The sequence below is a fragment of the Lissotriton helveticus genome, chromosome 10 (genome assembly GCF_964261635.1).
Source record: "Lissotriton helveticus chromosome 10, aLisHel1.1, whole genome shotgun sequence".
NCBI lineage: Eukaryota > Metazoa > Chordata > Amphibia > Caudata > Salamandridae > Lissotriton > Lissotriton helveticus.
The window spans coordinates 973,255,802-973,279,615 of NC_136071.1; the positions used below are offsets into that span (position 1 = coordinate 973,255,802).

Here is a 23,814-nt window from a genome sequence, read left to right on the forward strand (position 1 = left end):
CTCCCATTTTAAGTCCATTTCAAGTATAGTCCATCATTTACACTAGTGGTGTCCAACCAAGGTCAAGGACGGTGTGATCAATACCAGATTCTCTGTCTAACCATATAATATACATTTGAATACAATTAGTCCAAATAAAGCTCATTTGCTTAATTGTTATCATGAAAATCTGAAGTGGATCGAACCTACGTTGGACACCACAGAAAAAGAAAATTATGAGTTCCTAAATGTAGCATGTTGCAAACAGTCAACGGGAAAATAAATATCTACATTTCAGGCATTTTAGCTTTTGGATTCGTTTACTATCCATGCCCCTGGAATCAAACAACTTTCACATGGAAGGGAATGAATTAGAAGTGTCTGTACATGAGGGCAGGTCATGAGGTAGGGCGCCTCAAGCACCTACTCAGCTGGTATGGTTTAAGTTTTAAGTTAGCCATCAACCTTCCCAGGCATAAATACAATGTTTGAAGCTCCAAAGGCAGGACCTGAGAGATGGGTGAGCGAACAGAGGTACTTGAACGATTTACAGAGGCAGGCGCCAGGAAGAAGCAGGAGTGTTATGCATGAGGAGGGCATTCGCCCCAGAGGAGGTTGTGGGGAATCATCTCTGAGGCGCTAGGGTTAAGTCTTTCTTCCTGATCCCTCTCTTATGAGAATCTATTTTTGGCACAAAGCTTTTTTTCCGAGCAGTGCCCCTTGCAAAAAGCCGATATGAGTGTGTCAAAAAAGATTTGACAGAGGCAGTAAGCCAGAATCGTAAACAAAAACAACTCAAAGCAAAAAGGATGATCAGTAATCCTTCTTGCAATAAAAGAAATGCCACTTCATCAAGTGTTGAAGTGCATGAATAAATAAAGAATACCAATAAAAATACAGAATATACCATATTGGTTCAAATAAAGAAATTTCTGATTTAAAAACTTGGTAGTCAACCTTAATGCAACGAAATACTGTGAAATACAAGGCCTCAAAGTTTGCAACAAATAACAACTGAAAATTATTTCTGGGGGTATATGTTAGCATTCAGTATAAAAAGTCAATTAGTTCTACAGTAGAGCATATACAAGGATTTGCTTCATATGCACTTTCCTCAGATTCTATGTCAGGGACAGTAGCTCAGATTTTGCTTGTCTGACAACGCTTTATTCTACAATAGTAGCTTAATCAAGTAAACATGTAACCAAACTACCTTTCCCAAGAACATTACGGACAATGGTAGCTCCTAAAGCCACCAATCATAGTATATCAAGTCATAACATCCTGACAGTAATGGACTTCCCTTCTTTCTTCACTGCTCCCATAGCCAGTTAGCTATCCATATTCCCTTGCCATGAGCTTGGCTCTTGGTGTAGGGTATATTTGTTTGGTGCCTCTAAATATGGCCGGCTTCCTTTGAAATGTATTGTCACTTATTTAATTCAATATTGCCATATTTTTGCTTGAATGTTATTGTATTGTGCTGCATTTTGGTGTGCATGTGTGTGACTAACCCTTTTGCCCCGCAGCGTGGATCCATCTCTGTAAACAGCCAGAGTCGGGTCCTTCAACTGCCAGAAAGAGCAGGAAAGCTATGTGTTTGCAGCTTCTGGCTTCATTCTCCATGTGTCTCCTGCATCTCAGAGTCTTGCGAGGCATGCAGAGACTGTCCGAGACCTGCTTTGAGTGGTTTCGGTATTTGAGAGCATTCTGCTTTGCCTCTTGGGAGTTATGTCTCAACAATGATACCTAACAAAAAGCAGCCAGTCTGTGGTTGCTTATGCTCTGGTTCAGAGGGGACTGACTTGCCCTGGTATATTGGACTAGACTGGTCCTATTGGTGTAGCACCAACACTGATTTGCACATGGCTGGTTCCTGTCTGAGGTGGTATGGCATGGCACAATGGGCTGGATGTGGCCCGAGTTGTAGAGAAGTAAACATTATAAATGCATGTTTTAAACGGATTTGGAAACATATTAAATCTTGCCTATTGCCGATAAACGTGTTCAGATTTTTTTTTCTTTTCCTTTCAATGTCAAAGCTTGAATACAATGAGGAATCCAGCATTCCTGATTGCTTTCCCAGATCTGTTATGCAGTGTATACTTCCCTGACCTTTAAAAAACATCTATTTTAATATTATTTTTCTTTTGAGAAAGGATACTCACCTCACTGTGAGTGTGACCAAAATAATTTAAGGGGTCCCTATTTTAAATTCACTTGTGGTTTCCTACAGTATTTAATTAAAACCCACAGTAAAATGGTCAATGTATGTTGTTAAATTAAAAGTAACACATTATTCCTTTGAACGTTCAGACAAATTCACTAACAGTCATAACTTACCTTTCACAGCTATTGGGACTACATAAAAAGATGCTTCTTTGCCAAGCTTTTCTCCATCAAGAGGGAACTTCTTCAGGAACACCACTCGCTTTCCTAATTGTATATATATACAAATACAGTTGTTTCAGACTTTCTGGCCTGCCCAAGCAGATACATCTTCCAAAAATAGTCACATAAACATTAATATATTTAAATATTGCAAGTTAGTCTATGACAAAGAGCATTTTGGTACTACTAACATTAGATTTGTAGTTTGGTGTATTAGATTGAGTCACTTGGTTTCTCCTGCAATCTTGTAATCTGATCTGGATTAATCTTTAACCAATTTAAAAACATGCATTTGACATTAAAAGAATAAGGATATTCAGTTGGAAAACAGACCTTGCTGCTATTGATGCTTTAATTCGGCCCACATTTACTCTAACTATATTTTTCAATCGAGGAATACAAGTGGATTCAATGTGAATGTATAACATATACTAACCTGCAAATCTAGCACTACAGACGTGCTCGAGTTTCTCACAGATCAGCAAATTTAAAACAAAGCAAACATGAGGTCTAGGAATCACTCTTTCTTCTTCTTTTACACTGCGCTTACTGTAACAAATTAAGTAACTTCTCCCCACTTCACAAAATCAAAGTGAAATACACCTTGCTTGTCAGGTTTTGTGAGTTATCTATACATTTGATGTATCTTGATTTACTGACAGCATTTGATAACGTTTTGAGGAGCAGGTCATCAGGAAGGAGGGATTTAAACCTGTTATTTGTATGCTAAGTTTTAAACTATAAATATTAAAGAAACAATGTTTACAGGGTACTCATTCTAAGTACTCATTCAAAGATAAAGCCATTTTAAGGAAATACAACTTACTGACAATAATTCCAGCTAAGGGATATAATGAAAAACGAGTCTATTAGATCACATATATGGATTTAATAGTTTACGACGGACGAGTATATTGTAAAAGACAATATCCTAACCGGGCACAGTGGTCAGTGCCCCAAGTGCTCACAGTTGAATACAACAGAAGTGATAAACTGTGTAGACATAACCAAAGGGTACCAAATGCAAAACTGAGACGGCTATGTATTAGATTCAATGTACATTACAAAGACTCAAATAATTTATTTAGAAGAAAACAGCCTGTTTGAAGTGTTGTCAACAGCTTTTCGACCTCTCAATGATTAGGTGAGGACATCATCTGCAGAGGGTTGAAACTGGGACACGTACAGTAAAATAGAGACATATTAGTCCATGAAAGTGTGTGACGTGCTAGTAGAGAATAACAGAAGTCTGGTGTCACGGTATACAACCTTTACAACGCAACTTTTACCACGACCTACCATTACCACGCATTTTTTACAACGCAGGATCCATTACAACTAGGGCTCCCGGTTTTATGGTATTTATTTTTTTAACATTTCCGTCTGTATTTATCCATATTTATTTTTTTGTCATTTTATCTGTATATATCTGTATTTATTTTTGTCGCAAGCAAAAAAGGATGTTGCAGCTAGTATTTTTCCACATTTATTTAATTAGACAGTGCAGACGGTTGTTATAGGTTTATATGCGCCAAATTAAGTAAGCACAATACAGTCCAGTGGTGGCTCGTGAAATTTCAAAGTGGTGGAGCGTAAGACAAAACCATGAATTTGCTTGAGAGAGTGCAGTGACTGATCATATCTCTCCCCAGGGTGGTGCTAGGGGTCTCTTCCTAGAGAGAAAAAATATGTATAAAATGGAAAAAAACTGTCTTTTTTAGCATAGTTTCTTTAATAAAATGACCTAAAAGCAGTAGTTATTAAAGGAACACTCATACAATATTTGAGAAAATTCTGACATGCCTCCCCAGAGGTGCAGTTACCAGGAGAAATTACTTGGGATCTCCCTTATAAAACAGTTGTAAAACATTTTTCTTTTACCTCCATGTGCATGCAGATTTAAGTGGCATGTGAGGACAAGGGGAGCTGGTCAGAAAGGCCTGGACTGCTCAATGCATTAGTGACCTGCACAAAGAGGCCAGAGCTGCCTAATGTGCAAGTGAGGTGAGAGTGAAAAATACTTTTAAGTTAGTCCTAAAGATTCAGGTCATATTTATTGCACTAATTACAGATATTGCCTTTTCAAGCCTATGAATTACCACATTGCCCAAAACTACATACATTGCTATTCCAGTTTACTCATTGTTGCAAACTGCATGTACAAATGTGCAGCAGGTTAACTAATTCTCTTGAGCAATGCTGCTTGGAGTCTAAGCTACGACCTTCGAGTTTTAGTGGATCCCTGGGGATGGCCTACTATCCTGCTGACCTAGTTAGTATGTTAACCTTTGACCTGCAGTTTGCACGCAGATTACTGCAGCAGGAATGTTAACCAACTGATCTATGTTACCTGCATTTAATTTGTGACACGCATATATGTTCACAGAACTCAGTTCATTCATTAAGTTCAGTGCTTAATTTATAAAAAGCATAACTGAAGGTTGGCAACATTTTTATTTACAGCCCACTTCAAGTGTTGCCAAATGCTGAGGTTGCCCAATAAAAAGCTTTCATCCACCATTCTACCCTTCCAGTATCCATATCCCACAATAGTTTTGGTTCCTTTTCTATTCCTGATTTATCCCCTTGACACTGTTTTCCTATATTTCTTGTCCTTTCTCCCTTGTCTACATTTTTCTATTTAGCTCTGGGCCATAATGTGTTGTATAATTAGCCCCCATCCCAAAAACAAGTGCCAGTGCCCACCACCTGCAACCACAGAACAAATTAAGTAGTGCCAATTACAGACCGTTTAGATGAAAAACGGTGCACACACAATATATCAATACTTATTTTTGGAAAAAATGGAAGAAAAGTCCCAGCCAAGGAATGTCACTCAACGAATTATGCACTCACCTTAATATGTTGAAATCACACTTTCACCCAAGTTTTCATTGTGAAATGTGCCAGATTGGGTGTCAGACAAATCTTTCCCCTTAAAGTTCAGCTAGCGACTGGTGGCACCGTAAATAAGACGTTGAGCATTTTAAACGAAATCCTGCATGAAACAAAATTATCTGAAAGGACATTGTGGGGGGAAAAAAACACTTCCTTTCAGCGTTTTAAGTGAACGCCTCCGAAGGAACCCTGTGACAAATTTAAAAGAGAGGGGAAAGGGCTAAAGATATATGTGCAGGTCAGGATGCAGCTTTTGCAATAGAAAAGCCTGGACTCCAGAGACATGTTTGATTGGACTGGCTCTGAATGAGGCCTTTGGGGTTAATAATGGGGCAGAATGCAATCATTAATTGTATAAACGGTAAACAACATTTTACCGAGTGCTTTCTTTTAACCATGGCAATGTTTCACATTATTGAAGTAATGGTTATAAAGCTGAAAAGAAGACGCTTCATAAATGCAGCCCGCATTTCCCAGTATAATCCACATAGCCACCCCAAATCCCTTCTTTCGCTACGCAAATGGTTGTACCTGCGCTGCGAACGGACCCCAGCCCCTCCCTTTGCCAGCCTCCTGTACTCGGTGCTGCCTCCAGCTGCTCTTATCTTCAAGCCCCCCCCCCCCGCCCAACTCTAACTTGGGAAACACAATGCCAGGCCTACAGGAGCACTCTAGACATCTGGGAGCTCCCCGTGGACATGCCATTATCGCACTATACCCCACCCTTTCCCAAGTCGCCACAGGCCAGGGTGGGGTCAGTGATGTTTGCTGACCCCACCCCGGCCTGTGACGTCTTGAGAAAGAGCGTAGTTAGTGATTTATGGATCGATTAGTGATGCGCAGCTCAGAAAGTACAGGGCTGATACCCTATGAGCCCAGTGCAGCGTGTCTGATAAATGAGCCTGGCTGCCTGCCCTCGCATACGAGAGGGTCGAAGATTGTGCAGGAGGACAGTATAAGAATTTAGTGCTGCCAGAATACTTCCTACCACGTGTAGACCCATTAATGTAAAAACAACGTGGATGGTAATTACTATCAGCAATTGCCATCCACAAAATGATGAAAGTTGCAAGGGCGTAGTCCCTCAGCCCATAGACAGGAGCCACCACCGACTCAAAGGACTTCAGCCCCCCAGCCCCCTTTGTGTGTCAGCCCGGGTCGAGACAGCTCCCAGAGCACACACAAAGATGAGCTTATCTCCGCACCCGAGTACTTCGAAGGTCTTTAAAAGACCATTTAAGTGTTAACTAGGCCCCTGCCAGAGATTAATGGCCCAGCAGGTGTTAATGTGGGCAGGCATACCCCACAGTCAGGAAGAGGGGCATGTCAGCAAACCCTGGGCTCAGGGCTGGAGCAGGTATTGCCGAACAATTCTTGGAATCCAATTTAGCTGTATTTTTCCGCTTCTATTTATAAATACAGACGGAAAGAAAATATTTTTCCGTCTGTATTTATATGTAAAAATCCGTTTAAACGGAAAACCGGGAGCCTTAATTACAACGCATACCATTACCACGCATTTTTTACAACGCAGGATCCATTACAACGCATACCATTACCACGCATGTATTTACAACGCAGGTACTTTTACAACGCATACCATTACAACGTAAGTATTGGTAAGTATATTATTTTATTAAAAATATTATTTGGGTTTTTTGGTAAAGGGGTATTTTTAGGGTTCAGGGTCAGTTTTGGGTTTTTGGGTAAAGGGGTATTTTTAGGGTTCACGGTCAGTTTTCAGTTTTTGGGTAAAGGGGTATTTTTAGGGTTTAGGGTCAGTTTTCAGTTTTTGGGTAAAGGGGTATTTTTAGGGTTTAGGGTCAGTTTTCAGTTTTTGGGTAAAGGGGTATTTTTAGGGTTCAGGGTCAGTTTTCAGTTTTTGGGTAAAGGGGTATTTTTAGGGTTCAGGGTCAGTTTTCAGTTTTTGAGTAAAGGGGTATTTTTAGGGTTCAGGGTCGGTTTTTAGTTTTTGGGTAAAGGGGTATTTTTAGGGTTCAGGGTCAGTTTTGGGTTTTTGGGTAAAGGGGTATTTTTAGGGTTCAGGGTCAGTTTGGGGTTTTTGGGTAAAGGGGTATTTTTAGGGTTCAGGGTCAGTTTTGGGGTTTTGGGTAAAGGGGTATTTTTAGGGTTCAGGGTCAGTTTTGGGTTTTTGGGTAAAAGGGGTATTTTTTGGGTTCAGGGTCAGTTTTGGGTTTTTGGGTAAAAGGGTACAGTGTAAAAATTAAATATAATTAAATTTAAATTACATTAAATTAAATTGATTAAATTAAATTAAATTAAATTAATTAAATTAAATTAAATTACATTATATTAATTTTAATTAAATTAAATATTAAAAAATATTATATACTTACCAATACTTACGTTGTAATTGTATGCGTTGTAAAGGTATATGCGTTGTAAATACATGCGTGGTAATGGTATGCGTTGTAATGGATCCTGCGTTGTAAAAAATGCGTGGTAATGGTAGGCGTGGTAAAAGTATGCGTTGTAACGTCATACATCCGGTGTCACTCATGTAGATAAAAGGATCAATCATATGCCAACGGTAGGCTCTACTGTATAAATAAATTGTGGCTACTTAACCTCTTCGGGGCTGATGACGAGCTCAGCTCGTCATGGGCGTAACCTGCGCTACGCGGATGACGAGCTGAGCTCGTCACGTAACGTGGGTTTTTTAAAATCGCAGTGCGCAGCGGGAAAACCGCTAGCGCGCATGCAGTTAAGCACTTATATGATAAAGTCAGTAGAATCTAACAAAGCACATTATCTAGAGTTCAATATTGTCCTGATTAGCTCAATTTCGTCCCTTTGGGGAACATTGTGTACAAGGATTCAATATCCATTGGTACTAGCAGTATGAGGAAGATATTTACCACTTCTCCTGCTCTGTTTGGCCATTTCAGCCGCTGGCACTCCTTTGCACTTTCACACTGTGCAAATATTTCCTGCCTGCTGGCTCATCACACTTACTCCCAATGTGATTAACCAGTGGCACAACAGCCTGGTGCGCACACGTGCTACATTGACAAAGAGGCATTCACCATCCTTACTGTAAGTACCTTTAAGCATTGGCTGACATCACTGTTTTTATCTATTTTTTTGCCTTGTACTTCAATTAATCAATTAAGGATTTATAAAACACAGCAAATCAACCGTGTGCCGCTGGAGTTGTTAGCTGCTGCGTTGTGATCTGTTAATTCGAACAGCCAGGTCTTGAGTCATTTCCTGAATTGCTGGAGCATTGATGCGGTTCTGAGGTGCAGGCGGAGGTCGTTCCAAGCTTTGGCCGCCAGGTGTGAGGAGCGTCCTCCTCTGCAGCCTCGTGGATCTGTGGGGTGTTTGTGAGGAGGGAGGTGGATTGTAGGTGTACCTTCTTGAGGTGGGTTGTGATGTGAGTCCATCTAGGGAGGTCGAGAAGGAGTCTTGCTGCTGAGTTTTGTATTGTCCGTAGTCTCTTCAGGAGGTGTGCGGCGATTTCTAAGTAGAGTGTGTTCCTATAGTCCAGCCTGCTGATGAAGAGGGCCTGAGGTACTGTCCTTCTGGTGTTGACTGGGAGTCATCCGAAGATCTTGCAGGCATGCGTAGGGTGTGGAACGGATGAGACAGCATTTACCTGTTTCTTCCTAGATAGCTTGCTGTCCAAGATGATGCCACGGTTGTGGGCGTGGTCTGTGGAGTGGGGGATGGGCGAGTTCAGCAGGCCAGAATGCGTGGTTCTATGGCGAGGTGTTGTTCTCGAAGATGATGACGTCCGTCTTTTCCATGTTGAGGTTGAGACAGTGCCCTTCGTCCAGGCAGCGACGTTCATCATACATCTGTGGAAGTTGGCTCTAGTGGTGAGGTTGGGGTCTTCTCAAAGCAAAAGGATGAGCTGGGTGTCGTTAGCATAAGAGATGATGTTGAGTCTGTGAGATCTGACAGTGTTGACCGGGGGGGGGGGTCATGTACGTGTTATGGAGGGAGGGGCAGATCTTCCTTATTTGTTATTTTCTTCAAGGCTACAATCATTGATTGATATTAGCACATGAGTGTTCCTCTGCGGCATGCATGATACAACCTGGGTACCACATTATTGTATAGGTAGTCACACCCCTGACTCTGTCTATTTCTTTTTACAGTACAGCCTTTGGGAGGGCAACAATTATTGATTGACTTACCCCATGTAAGTAAATCCGTGGACCACAGAGTAGAGCCTACCTTTTGATTCTTCCTGCATCTCTACTCTACGTGAGTAATACTCCCACAAGGCCTTCACACTCTTTCATGGACTAATGTGTCCCAATTTTACTCAAGGTGCCCATGCCCTACTAGTATAACTAGAGGCAAAACCGGTCTCTTTAGGTTGGCAACTATTTCATTAGTAAAAAAAAATAAAAAATCCAAGAGATATGTGCAGTCCGCATAAATTACTCATTGCAAGCTAACATCCTCCACGCTTATTTACAGTGGCTTATACTGCTCTTGGCACGGAAGTAACATTCAAGCCACTTCTTCTTAGAGGTTTAGATCAAGGCAGTAGTAGCAGAATGAATACCTGAAAGAGAGGCTGGTGTCACTTCTGCAAAGGCTGCATTAATGATAGACATTTAACTGGTTCTACGATCTCAGCAAACGTTTGGGATCCTCAAGGATTCCAACAAACACAGGCAAACAAATATCAGGCAAGTTTACTTCGTTTATTTAACTGAAATTCATTCACTTGTTGCTTTATGGGAAAGAGACAAAGTATTTGCAAGTGTCTTTAAAAAACAGTCAGTCATATGTTCACACACAAAAAAATGCATTCCATGAACAATGTGCACTGAAAACAAAGATGGGGCAAGGTATAGGCAAGAAAGGTTTTGCAGCTTGATGTTTTTCTAAATTCACAATATTTCCGGTCTACACCACAATTCATATGACTCATTTTAATCTGTTTAATTGTGGTTGTATGTCCCTTATAACAGCCACCCAGAAAATCTAATCATATTACAAGCTCAAAGTAAAAGTCTCAGCTAATGCGCCCAACTGCACCGGCTTGGCTCTTCCAGCAGCTTAACTCTTTGTGCCATGATACCAGATCAACTAATGCATTTCACCACTACATTCATGAACTATTGACACATTGAGGAGTCTCCTTTTAATTAATTCAGATATCTTGAAAGCAATATATACTTGTTTTTAGAATGGAAACAGACAATGTGAAAGGCTAAAAAATTCACCATTCATTTGTCTTTAACACTTTTTGTAGGACTTTATCGTACATTTTAGAACTTGTGTTTTGCAAAATCATGCACTGAGCTATCTTACAATTATCTATAATTATAATGAGAGCAGATTGTCTGTTCTCCATTTGACATCAATGATTGCTGCTTTTTTACCTCAAGCAAGTGTTTGGTAAAAAACAAACTTGTTAATGAAAAATAGTCCCTTACCTCGAATACCTTGGTTTGTTGCTGAAACTGGTTTCGTAGATTCTGCAACATACTCCAAGATTTCCTGAGTCACATCATTCACCATCGAAATTTTGGTTTCTAACAAGACTTTCTTTCTCTTTTTCTTTTGTCCTTCAATTGGAACTTCAATCAATAATATCTTAAAAACACAAAGAATGAAAGAGTAAGTGAAATATCTTTAATGGAGTCATACTTCTCCAGTACATAAAGTATTTATATGTGCAGATTTTTAAGATGTTGTTAATGGCAGATGAGTGTGTATTAAAACCAAAAGAAGAATGGTGTGCTCAGATCCCCCACCCCCCTTTTCCAGGGTTACCTGTGCTATGGTACTGTATGAGGAGGGCACATCCAATTAATTAATTTAAGTGTGGGTATTGGACCAAGTATACAATGCTTTTAACCACACTGCATCATATTTTCTCAAAGTGCTGAGGCTTTTGATCTGTGAGATGTGCGCTCCAATAAACACTCATTCAGAAGCATGCAACAGGTTGACATGTAACAAGAGCACATAAGTCACACTTGGCAACTACTGCAGTACATCCATGCCCAATGCACCGCCTCTCATCTAACACCAAATTAAAATCACGCAAAATATAAATTTTTGTATCAGATAAAAATGAATACACTAAACCTGGCATGAAACTAGAGGTTTATACAGAGTTGTTGTGTCTTTGCTTGGTTTTGTGTAAGTAATATATGCTTTACAAAAAGCTATCAAGCAGGTATGGAACTGAATGCTTAATTTTAAAGATATCTATGCTTCTTATCAATTTGAAGAGAGAAAGATACAAAAAAAGAAAGAAAGAAACGTCATTGCGCAAGAGAAGATTTTGTCCTGTCGTCCACTGTAGATTCGGAGCGGCAGCCGTGAATCTGCAAACTCTGGATGTCACGGAAACATTTCTGCTACAATTGCAGTTTGCAAATGTGGCGACCTAAGCATTGTGGAAACAAAACAGAGCACACGTGGAAATGGTGATCCTACCCAGACTCACAGGCTCATGCGGGGGTCGAGTGGGGGAGGCGGGAAGGAACACCCTGAAATTCAAATTAATTTTCAAAAAACAGATTTTGCTGTAGGATTTGTGGATTATGGAAGCTCTCTGGGCACTACAGATTCTCCAGAAGGACTCGAGAGCCATAATTCTTGAAATTAAACAGAGGTGGTCTCCGGTTGAGCAACAACTGTGCAGTGCGGTGTTATGTACAGAATCTGATTGCAGACCAAAAACCAACAGCAGTGTATGTGGGGTTGTGGGTGTATGTAGGAGTTGGTCTCTAGCCTCTGTATTACTTGCCTGTAAGAAGGACTGACCTGATGACTGAGCTCTCTGCAGACTTGCAGGCCACAGGCCTTCAAGCTTTTCATGGGCCAGAGATTTTAGTAGGACATCTGACTAAAGGATAGTTGTGCTGGTGGTCTCTCAAAGACATCAGCTTATAACTGTACCACTGACCTAGACTGAGCAGCCTTTCAGAGATACCAGCATGATATATGACTGACTCTACCAGATCCTCAAAAAACTCTCAGAGTTGAAACTTTTACATCCAGACTTCATGCCTTCATATCAATCCCTGACATGTGACAGACTTGAAGGCGACAATTGTGTGTTACTCACTTTGACCCAAACTTGCACATCTTTTATCCCTCTCATGTGAGCTATGCATATTTTTCATTCAAAGACCTCTAACAACAAAATGGGTATACGTTGCACATCGAAACGCAAACATGAAGCAGACACGGACGTAGGATCCAGCATAAATTAAATGGAACATTAATTGTTTATCAATATTTACTTGTATGGGTATGTGAGTAAAAGAGGGAAACTATGACTTCAAAGTGTACCGTCCTTTGAACTCTGACCAAAATTCCTATACATAATACACTGTGGATTGGGAAAACAGATATAACACTTGTTGAAGAAAATGTCTGTGCATGTTTCTTTCAAAATCTCAATTGCAGACTACAGGATGAGGTGATATTTCAATTTAAGGCATGACAGACACCACTGTATTTCTTAGATATTCATCCATGGTCTGTTTCATCATTTTCATTTCAGATGTAATCTACAGACCCAATACTCTAAAGTGTAAGTTCCCAGATTGGTTATCAATGTCAGCTTACATTAAAGATTATTTTTCACATTTTTGTCACCCGGTTGAACAATATTAATCTCGTAAGGTTGGTCCCTCCCTTTGTGAATGAAAACCTCCTCAGCTAGCACAGTTTGCTTATTATGTGTTTTATTCAGCCGCGGCGCCTGCAGGTAAGAGCTGTTGGACCGGCTTGGGGGGAAGGTGAATTTCGAGAGGCGACCACAAGGGAAAGTTTATTATTTATTTTATTTTCCCTTGTGGTCAGCAACAATTAAATAGAACTTAGGTGAACATTCTGAAAAGATAAAAAGTCCCTCTATGACTAGGTATCCTTCTTTTTTGTTGCTGCTGCTCAGAAAGATAAGTACTACCCTTATAAGCTCAGTACTTTTACTTATTTCATTAATTACTTGACTATTTATTGTATGACTGGCATGTTTTGTAATTATTTATGATAATATGTGACTCTCTTCAACCTTGTATGCCTGATGGATGCTTTCTTTATCAGTAAGAAGACTTTCTACCTTTTATTTAATTTTTTCTTAAACTTTACTCTTAATATGGGTCTTAAAATTCCTCCCACCTGAACCTTAACTTCCCTCTCCGGTTTTACTTCGAACCGGATTAGTCCTTTCTAATAATAACTATCACGTTTTTATAAAAAAAAAAAAAAAGCTCTGGACCGGCTCCGTACTCGTGCTTGCGCACTATTGCTCACTCGCAGACCAAGAAGGCTTTACCTCGCCTCTCTGTCCTGCGTCTCCGTCCTACTTCTCCCTCCGTCATCCCCGTTTTCAGAGGGAAAGACCTCACTCCGGCGGGCCCGATCTTAATCCTACTCTGAGCACCGCATCGTGAAGGCATCACGAAACTTAAACTAGAGGAAAGTACCTTAATAGGCAGTCATGCACGCTCAGTTACGTGCGTGACCGCCATTTTAGCTCTTTGGGACATTATTACTTCTTTTCTATACGAAGGGCATTTTGACAAGTTGGGATAAACCTAACTGCCAAATTTAAGACACCGGTAAACAGATAACGATCGTCATCGCAACCAGCTGTTGTCTCTCGTCGGAGCTCACTCGACAACCATCAATTCAACAAATCTGCCCATTTAACCTCCCATTTAACCTTTTATCTTCCTTAAAACAACGTCACATGGTAGGATCCTTTTATTAACCCCTTACTTCCATCTGGAAACTTAAAAAAAAAAAGGGATAACTTAACCTACATTTATATACTACATACTACAATGTCTACAACCCCATCTCAAATTAATATTGAACAAAAATTGGAAGAGCTTGTTAATAAGGCTCTTGAGAAAGCCTTGACCTCTATTGATGACACTATAAATAAAAAATTAGAGTCATTATCGAATTTATCTTCTAACCCCTCTACAAGTAAACTTAATGGGGCATCTAAAGCTACTAAAAAGAGGGCTTTTGGAGGAAAACAAACCAAAAAAGATGCCAAAAAAGCCAAAACCTCCACTTGTACACGCCTTCGAGGCGGTGAAAAGAATGGTGCCTCGGCAACACCAGATGGGCAAGATAAAGGCCCAGAGTTTTCTATTCACATAGACAGCGATGATAGCTATGAACATGAAATTGGGCTATCCTGCTCTTCTGGTTTTAACACCGATGTAGAAGATGAACAAGTGAGGGGAACTGGAAGCTTGGAAGAGGCATCTAAGGCCTCAGGGTCCAACATAATACTTGTGGACCCATTCGGGGACGAAATGTTCGACCCCTTACTAATTAAACACCTCTTATCACCGGAGTGGGCCCCATCTCAACACATTGCGGACTACCTTTCCTTCTGGCTAAGAAAGGAAATACCCCAAGAATTGAGATCTAGACTTTGGTCTGAATGTCTGCACCCCTCACTACCCAATAAAATTGCTCTGACCCCAGAATTGGACCCCAAGGTCATAGCAAAAACACAATAAGGACCCCAGAAAAGGCTTGGACAAAGAATTAAAATCCTGTCAAGATCGCCTTCTTGACGTCATAGGACCACTCACCAAAATATTTGAGATGACCGAATCAGCCTACCTGGGGAATAATCAAATTGACGCAAAAGAGCTCAGAGAATGGGTACAGAGGGCTATATGCCTTGTTGGCAACGCAAATACTGCCATTTCCACAGAAAGAAGAAAAGGGGTACTTTTGAAAATCGATCCCAAACTTATAGAATTGGACAAAAAAGATGGAGGTGCTGACTCCCAAGGCCTTCTTTTCGGTGAGGATTTCATTAAAGAAATGGCTAAATATGTTAGCGCCTTTAGCTCTATCCAAAAATCCCAAAAAGAAATGTAAAAAGTATTCCGGGATAGAGTTTTTACCAGGGCCGGGAGAATGCGGGGTCGTTTCCACGGCCGCGGAATACAATCCTCAAGAACCGTCATCACCCGTGGAGGAAGCTTTTCCAACAACTACGGCTCACATCAATTTTACCCACAGAGACAAAGGAACCGCGGACGTCCCTTCAGAGGCGAACGAAGACAACGCTCTTTTTCATCATGTAGGAACCTTGAAAGACCCTTCAGATATCCCTCCAAAGGTGGGAGGGAGGCTACGTCAATTCGCTGGGAATTGGAACTTAGTAACTCAAGACACTTGGGTCCTACATGCAGTAATGGGTTACGAAATAGATTTTATCGATATCCCTTTTCAAACGCATCGCCCACGAGAGATTATATTCTCACTCAAAGACAAGGACTTAGTCTCCCCAGAAGTAAGAGACTTATTAAAGAAAGGGGCAATAATCGAGACAAAAAAAACTGGGATTCTTAAGCAACATCTTCCTAGTAGAAAAGAAAAACAAAGACCAGAGACCTGTAATAAATCTAAAAGATTTGAATCACTGGGTAATCTACCATCACTTCAAGATGGAAGGTATACACCTTTTAAGGGTCATCTTAAGAAAAGGGGATTGATTGACGAGACTAGACCTAAAATTTGCCTATCTGGCAATTTCTATCTGGGAACCTCATGAAAAATTCCTACAATTCACTTGGGAAGGAAAGCTATATCAGTTTTGCAGTCTCCCCTTCGGACTATCTTCCGCCCCTTGGTGCTTCACCAAGGTATTGCGTCCCGTGGCTGCTTGGCTCAGGATAAGAGGAGTAAGACTAATCATATACCTCGACGATATCCTTATAATGGCCCATTCGAAACAGACCGCATCCCTTCATACCGACCTCGCTATTCAACTCCTAGAACATCTAGGCTTTATCATAAACAAGAAAAAGTCTTGTACAATACCGAGCCAACAAACAGTTCCTGGGTTTCATGGTAGACACGATAAAAACAGAACTTAAATTACCTGCAGAAAAGGTAAGGAAAGTGAGGAAGGAACTAAGAAAGACACTCACAAAAAAGACCTTCCCACTGAGAGTCCTAGCAAGGATTGTTGGCCTTCTATCCTCAACAATTTAAGCTATCTTTCCGGGACCCCTCCATTATCGAGTTTTTCAAAGACTAAAAGCCAGGGCTCTAAGATCAAACATTTCATACTCCCAAATGATATCCCTAGACCAAGAATCGAAGACCGAACTCCTTTGGTGGTTGAAGAATGCAGAAGCTTGGAATGGCAGAGCCATTTTTGGGGAGGAACCAGATCTAATAATAGAATCAGATGCGAGTTTAGAAGGATGAGGAGCGAGATGGGGGAACTCCTCAACAGGGGGTCGCTGGACTACCCAAGAGATGAAGTTGCATATCAACTGCTTAGAATTACTGGCAGGTTCATTCGCAATTCGCTGTTTTACACCGACTACAGCGAAATGCTGTGTGACATTACGGATGAACAATGTGTCAGCAGTTCGTTATGTCAACAAACTAGGCGCACCCCACTCCAAAGGGCTAACAGACCTAGCGAAGGGCTTCTGGGAATACTGTTTGAACAAAGGAATTTCGGTTATAGCGGAACACATTCCTGGGTTGAGCAATGGTGTAGCAGATTGGTTCTCCAGGAATTTCAAGGACTCGAGCAACTGGAGACTAGACAGACAAACCTTCATAACTATGCAATCCATATGGGGTCCCATCACAACGGACCTTTTTGCAGACCGGTTGAACACCCAACTGATAAAATTCTTCATTTGGAGACCGGATCCTCAAGCTCAGAAGGTAGATGCCTTTCTCCAAGATTGGAGGGGCATGGAACCCTATGCTTTCCCGCCCTTTGCAATGCTACCTAGTCTTCTTCTTCACGCTCGGCGGTACAACGAGAACATAACTGTAATAGCCCCCCTTTGGAGATCTCAAGCCTGGTTTCCAATCATTCTGGAAATGAGCATAGACTTTCCAATCCTAATACCCTCGTTCAGAGAATACTTCTGGGTCCAGAAGGGGAAATTCATCCCCTCGTAGATCAGGGTTTTCTGGTCCCGACGCCATGGAGGATTTCAGGAGACAATGGCAAGTCCCAGGGCTTTCGCAAAATGCTTTCAGACTCATGTCTGAGTTATGGGCACCCGGAACAAGGAAAGCATATCGACTGGCGTGGAACAAATGGGTTCGCTGGTGTTTTCAACGAGGTTATGATCCCGTTTCAGTTGATCTAGTACATGTTGTTAATTACCTATCTAAACACTTTACTTCAGGCCTCTCTTACAGAACTGTCAATGTCTATAAATCTGCAATTTCTGCTGGACACTGCCTAATTAATGGCATCTCTGTCGGTTAAAATTTATTAACTATAAAGATAATGAGAAGTATGAGAGTCCTTAATCCTCCAATTGCTAAATATTCCACCTTTTGGGACGTTACCCTTGTACTTCGTACACTATCTTCCTGGGGGGAGAACTCCTCTCTCTCTTTGAAACATATCTCTTTTAAACTTACTGTTTTGTTATGTCTCGTATCCTTCAGAAGACCATCTGATGGTAAAGCTCTTGATATTTCTAACAGATCCTTTCAACCAGAGGGTGTTTGTTTTTACCTAAAAAAGAGAACCAAAACTAGGTCTTCCTCAATCTTTTACCCCTTCTTTACTCAGAATGAAAGTCTCTGTGTGGTTAGATGTCTGAAAGAATATGAGAGAAGAACTCATTATCTGAGAATGAATGAGACTCAATTATTAATTTCCTATAGGTTTCCTCATAAGGGAGTTTCTTCACCAACTCTAGCAAGGTGGGTGAAGGAAGTTATGTATGAAAGTGGTGTGGACAACTCTATCTTTGGAGCTCATTCTCTCAGAGGTGCATCAGCTTCCAAAGCCTATTTTCTTGGTGGGGGGGTTACAAGAAATTCTTAGGGCAGCAGATTGGTCAAATGATAATATGTTTAAGACTTGCTAGTTTAGGCCTATCTCTAATGTGATTGATAATGTTCTTAATGCACTTTAAACTTGCATAATATGGCCTCCGTGTCATGCCATAAAATTTAGATTTTTCACAGCCTGCTGGGAAGAAAATCTGGATTCTATTAAAGACACAGAGGCTAATATTATCCCACCACTTGTTTTGGTTTGAAACCCACCCTTTTGACTGAACAATGCTACGAAAATGTATTTTTTCTTCTTCTTTCAGAATAAGAATAATAATTTTGTTCCTTCTGGATTACGAGTTGAAACACTTACTTCTTTTGGAGTCCTGATTTCTGCATTTTGAATCCTTTTCTTCACAGCCTAACAAAGAAGGAAGATACCTAGTCATAGAGTGACTTTTTATCTCTTCAGAATATTCACCTAAGTTCTATTCAATTGTTCCTACTGAGCTGTGGCAATAAAGGAGATTTGCATAATATTAGCCTCCGTGTCTTTAATAAAAACCAGATTTTCTGCCCAGCAGGCTGTGAAAAATCTAAATTTTCCCTTGTGGTCTTCTCTCGAAATCCTCCCCACCCGGCCCCACCAATCCACCGCTCTTACCGGCAGCCGCCATCGCTGGTTTTATTCCAATGTTAGGCAGAATGTCCTGAGGTCTTCATTGGGTTCCATTTGTCAGCTTTGTGAGCTAGCTGGGTCAAATACGTTTCCCGCTCATGAATTCTCTGTTGCGAGTTCTCTCTTCTAGCAATGCAGTTAACAACATGGACTTTACTTCTGCCCATCTATGTTAAAATGGACTTGTTAAATGGACTTGTTAAATGGACTTGGACTATAAAGTTCTTTTTCCACTGTCCTCACTTCGGGTATAGCTGCTGTTCAATAGTGTTGCCAGTGGTCTTTTAGCCATGAACAGAGCAAGGTCAGCAAATCGGTATACCATTGTGCGTTGCTTTGACCTAGAGAGGAATACTCTAGGGCTCAAATCCAGCTCAAGGTTTGTTACTTTATATGATCAAAAAATGTTTGAGCAGTAAGTTATCAATGTTGGGCAGGCCCACAAAATGTGCATAGGTCAGCGATACACACCAGGCATCAAGGGTGTCTATCTGATGTCCAAAGGAAAATCATGTGTAATTTAGTTGGTGTTAAATCTGTATGATACAGTGCATTAAGTTGCAAAAGATTTAACTTGGCTTTTCTAGCTACCGTTTTGGTTTATGCTAGGATCTTTAGCCACTCATTATTATTCATTTCTTTGCCTAGTTTTTCTGCCTATATTTTTTAAGTGTCATTAGATTATATTTAGTAATGTATTTGAGGGTTTTATATATTATTGCTTTCAATGAGTTGAGCATGGTTAGTTATGAGTATATTACTGTGTGTATTGCTGTGGCCTCTGTGTTGGTAACCCATTTGTTTTTCAATTGCAGCAATGCAATGAAGGAGCAAAAGGGTTCCAAATGTATTGGGTATTTCTACGTGAGGCCCTGGAATTCATAGACTTTGTTATCCTCAAGGAGGTTGACAAATATGGCTACACCTCCACCCTCCCAAGCTTGCATATCTAACCTTTTGCCCATCCTTCAGCTATTGGTAGAGGTCTAGTGGGTATATCTGGGGAATAGCAGGCTTTAGTTTTTGTGAGTGCTGAAACTGGAAACAATCTAGAGTATTTTACAAGCTTGTCAAAGTGTTTCAGTAGACCAAAAGGTTCCTCTTCTCCCTCACTGCTACCCATCCCATAATGAGTCTGCAGCAGGGTATGTCAGCCACCTAGCTACTTAATTAAGTTGCGCAGTTGGTAGTACAGTCCAAGGTGGGGTGCCCACAGTCCTCCGTCTGTTACAGGCACAGTCCTCCGTCTGTTACAGGCAGCTGCAATTTGTTCAGACAATGTGTATTCCTGCACCCTTCCATACTAAAGCCATAGCATACTATTAATATCCTCAATCAGGCGTGTAGGCAATTGTACATGCTTGATAAAGAAGTAATAAAGCAGTCTTGGGAAGTCTATCATTTTGGACACTGAGATTCTTAGGCATAAAAGGGGAGTTTGTTTGTGTGATTTTATGTAATTAGACCAGGGAAGGGAAAAGAAAGGTGGTCCAATAAAATATGTTATTCAGAGCAACTATACTAATACAATCACATGTCCATGTTTATTATTACAGTGAGGCAAACCTGACATGAAATAAACATAGTTTACTGTCTCAAAGATTCCAATGTTACAACGACTATACATACAGAAACAACTTTTCTAATAGAGAAGAGGGCTCTTCAACATGCATTTACTTTACTGAACAAATGCACACTTTTGCAAACCTGCTTTTGGATTAAATACATTATTTTAAGGAAGACATGAAAAATCCCTTGGCATAACATGACATGGCACACTAGATACAGACTACAGAGTGTAATATGCTAGTCATTTCCATTGTTGAGGGATGGGAGCGAAATCTTCACCCACTTTGAGGGTTCACCTGTCGCTAGTCATGGCCCCTTCCCGCACTTAACAATGGTAATAAATAGCATATGTCAATGTGTGTCTCCATATGTACATATGAAATAGAATTATATATCTCCAAACTTTTTTGTAGGGAGAGCTACTTCTGATCAGTGAAAATCATTGTGAGCTACTGAAGGCCAAGTCACTGCCATAGTGCGTGGTCCTTGGGGATGTATGAACATGTGTGCATATGAATAGGATATATGTGCAAGGGTGAATGAGAACCTGTGTCATAGGTCCTTGAGGCATAGGACACACTTTTCGCTATATGTGGCCCCGTTACATGTATAACACAAATATACAACCATTTTTTTAAATGGGACCATTTTGAAGTGCAGAAAAGTGTCCTGCGCAACTTTTCATAATATGGATTATTATTCTGCACTTTAAAATTTCTCCCATTTAAAAAAACTCTGTATTTTTCAGTTATAAATATGACATCGCATCTACTAGCTACAGGGAGCAAGACGCCTGCTGTGTGTAAATGCAACAATTTGAAATGGGAGAAAATTAAACTGAAGAGTTACCTTCATGCTTATATGGATTCTATAAAACTCATCATTTAAGTTTTCTACCCCCAAGTGTTGCATTTACATACAGCAGGTACCTTTCACCCAGTGGCCTGTAGACACGGTGCCATATTTAAAACAGAAAAATAGTCAATTGTTTAAATGAGAGGAATTTAAAGTGAAGAAACATGCTTCATAAAACATTAAGACGCAATTGGCTTATTTGAAAGTAGAGAAAAACATGAAGGCTTAATGGTCCATAGAAAGATTTGTCTTCACTCTAAATTTCTTCCATTGAAAAAATAAAAATATTTTTTTATTATAAATATTGCACAGTGTCCACTGGCCACTGTGAGAGGCTTGCTGTTTGTAAATGTCACACTTTGAGATGGGAAACAATTAACCTAATGAATACATTAATTCTTCATTTTAATTTTCTCTCATTTAAAATCATTCAGGAACATCATTTTGTTTTCACCTCCAATACTGAGTTGACAGGGGCTGTCTTTTAAGAGTTAAATACCTCAGTGTTTCAGTTCTTCACCTCTGTACCCCACTCTGGATCATAAATTTGACTCATTATAATGATGTAAAATAAACAAAGCCTTCCCTTAACTTTAAAATTAAAATGTGACCTTGTACTTATTTAAAAATTAACTCGAGGCTGTGAGCTACTTTGAAGGTGTCTGTGAGATACTGATAGTGCACGATCAACCAGTTATTAACATCTGCTCTGGATACATGTACAAAATGATATTTCAATGACGAGCAAGATAAGGAAGAGGTGAGGGAGTGAGAAAGCGGGTGTGACTGCAATCATGGCCAAGCTGAATATGATATTGTTGTTGCTCATCCAGAGATTCACTTCTTAGAAGGATTTGAACAGAATAAGGGTGTTATGTGAAGATGAACGATTTGTTTGCTATCAGCTTATCAGTAACATGCAATCTCCAAGATTAGTACAAGAAAGATAACAGGGAAAACTGCAGGTGAGAAAGCCTTTGAAAACCTTGTCAGTGTCCGTATAGAGGAAAGGAGGTGCACTGTGCCTCAGATGGCATGGGATGTCCACAGTTTTGGATCCATCCAATGCATGTTGACTGCTGGATTTCACAATCCTGCAGTCTGGCTAGAAGGCTGTATTGGTCGACTGGATTAAAGGCTTTAGAGAAAACAAGAATAATAAAGATTCAGTTGCCACAGAGATTGCTTTTTAGTTTCAGTTCGTCATAGGCATTCAAGCCAATGCAAATTATAAGCTCTGAACAAATCAGAGTAGAGCATGTGCTTTGAGATGATAGCTGATTAAATAGGGGTCAAACAACACAAAGTATTTAAGAGATGGGTCTGTAGTTTGAACGGGTCCAGGTCAGATTCTGCTTAAGAAGGCATCACCTCTGCTTTCTTGAACTCATGTAAAATTGTGCCTCTCTGAAGTGGTGAGCTGAACAAAGTGCTGTATTATTCCGATCCCGTTAGTGTTGTGTGAGTTAATTGTTCAGTAATGAGAGTATCTACCCAATGGTTTTTCCCCCATGTCTAAAAACACAACTTCCGAAAACTGCAAATGCTTAGTCTAAAAATATAACCGAATTATGGGTGAAGAAAGATAATATAACATTTCTCAGACAAACACATAAGCCTTTTTGAGAAAGAGTGCAATGTTTTTTCTGTCCCGACAGCTGGAGTATTGTTTTCTATTAGAAGCTGTCAAGGTCACAATGAACAGCGCAAGCAGAAATAAGGGTATCAATTACATTTATACAGTGGGCGATCAAAACTGGGTGATGTGAGAAGGGTGGATATGATTCAATGTTAGAAACAGTATCTATAGTTGGCAGATGTGTGCACCATGTCCAAGTAGGGATCACCACTCTAGTCAGGGTAAGTCAGATACACATTATAAATTAACCTGTGCTCACCCTCTGGTAGCTTGGTACAGAACAATAGAGAATAATTATCTGATTAAATCAAAACCAAAACGACAAACATCCAATAAGTAGATGTCAAGATATACATTTTAATGATTAAATGAGAAAAGAGTGTTTAGAAGTCACATGCGGTCAAAAGGTTACCTGAGGTCACAATGGACCGGTGCAAAGGCAAAGTTCCGGTCGACCGCCATGGAGAGCAAACTGGCTACAGGACCCAGACAGGTCCAGCTGAAGAAATAACTTGGATGGGGTTTTTGACTAAGTTGAGCATCTACCTCGTTGTTGTTGAGCTATGCAGAGACCGTCCCGCGTCTTTGTCAGCTCCGTTGAAATCAATGCAAAGCTTCATCGTCGATGAATTCTTTCTCATCGAGCAACCTCTGCGTCAGCAAAGAGACGTGTTTCTGCAGGCCCACTAGTAGCATTTAGATTACAGGCCCTGGCTATATGGTGTACCACTTTACAAGGGGCTACAAGTAGATTAAATATGCCAATCAGGTATAGACCAATGTTAACATGTTTTAGGGGAGGAGTACATGAACCTTAGGACTGATTAGCAGAGGTAAAGTGCTCAGAGCCCTAAAACCAACAAAAAAGAATCACCAAAAAGAGGAGGAGGAAGGCAAAAAGTTTGGGGAAACCCAGCAAAAAGAGCCATTTTCATCACCCTCTCCTACTACTGGGATCAAAAGGTTCTGGAATCTAATGGGGCTGTGCCGACTGTTTCTGTAACAACATGCAATGTACTAAAGAATTAGAGACAACATGCAGGCATGA

General features: G+C 40.4%; 1 protein-coding gene across 1 annotated transcript in view; it reads right to left on the reverse strand.

Annotated features, from left to right (window-relative positions):
- The window catches only part of KRIT1 (KRIT1 ankyrin repeat containing), a 333,886-nt gene that overhangs the window by 264,139 nt on the left and 45,933 nt on the right, over positions 1 to 23,814 (reverse strand). Inside the window, exons 3-4 of the mRNA XM_078663641.1 lie at positions 10,689 to 10,848; positions 2,323 to 2,415 (exon numbers count right to left, since the gene is read on the reverse strand). Of these exons, the coding sequence (XP_078519767.1) occupies positions 2,323 to 2,415; positions 10,689 to 10,848 (253 nt within the window). The remainder of the gene's footprint in view (positions 1 to 2,322; positions 2,416 to 10,688; positions 10,849 to 23,814) is intronic.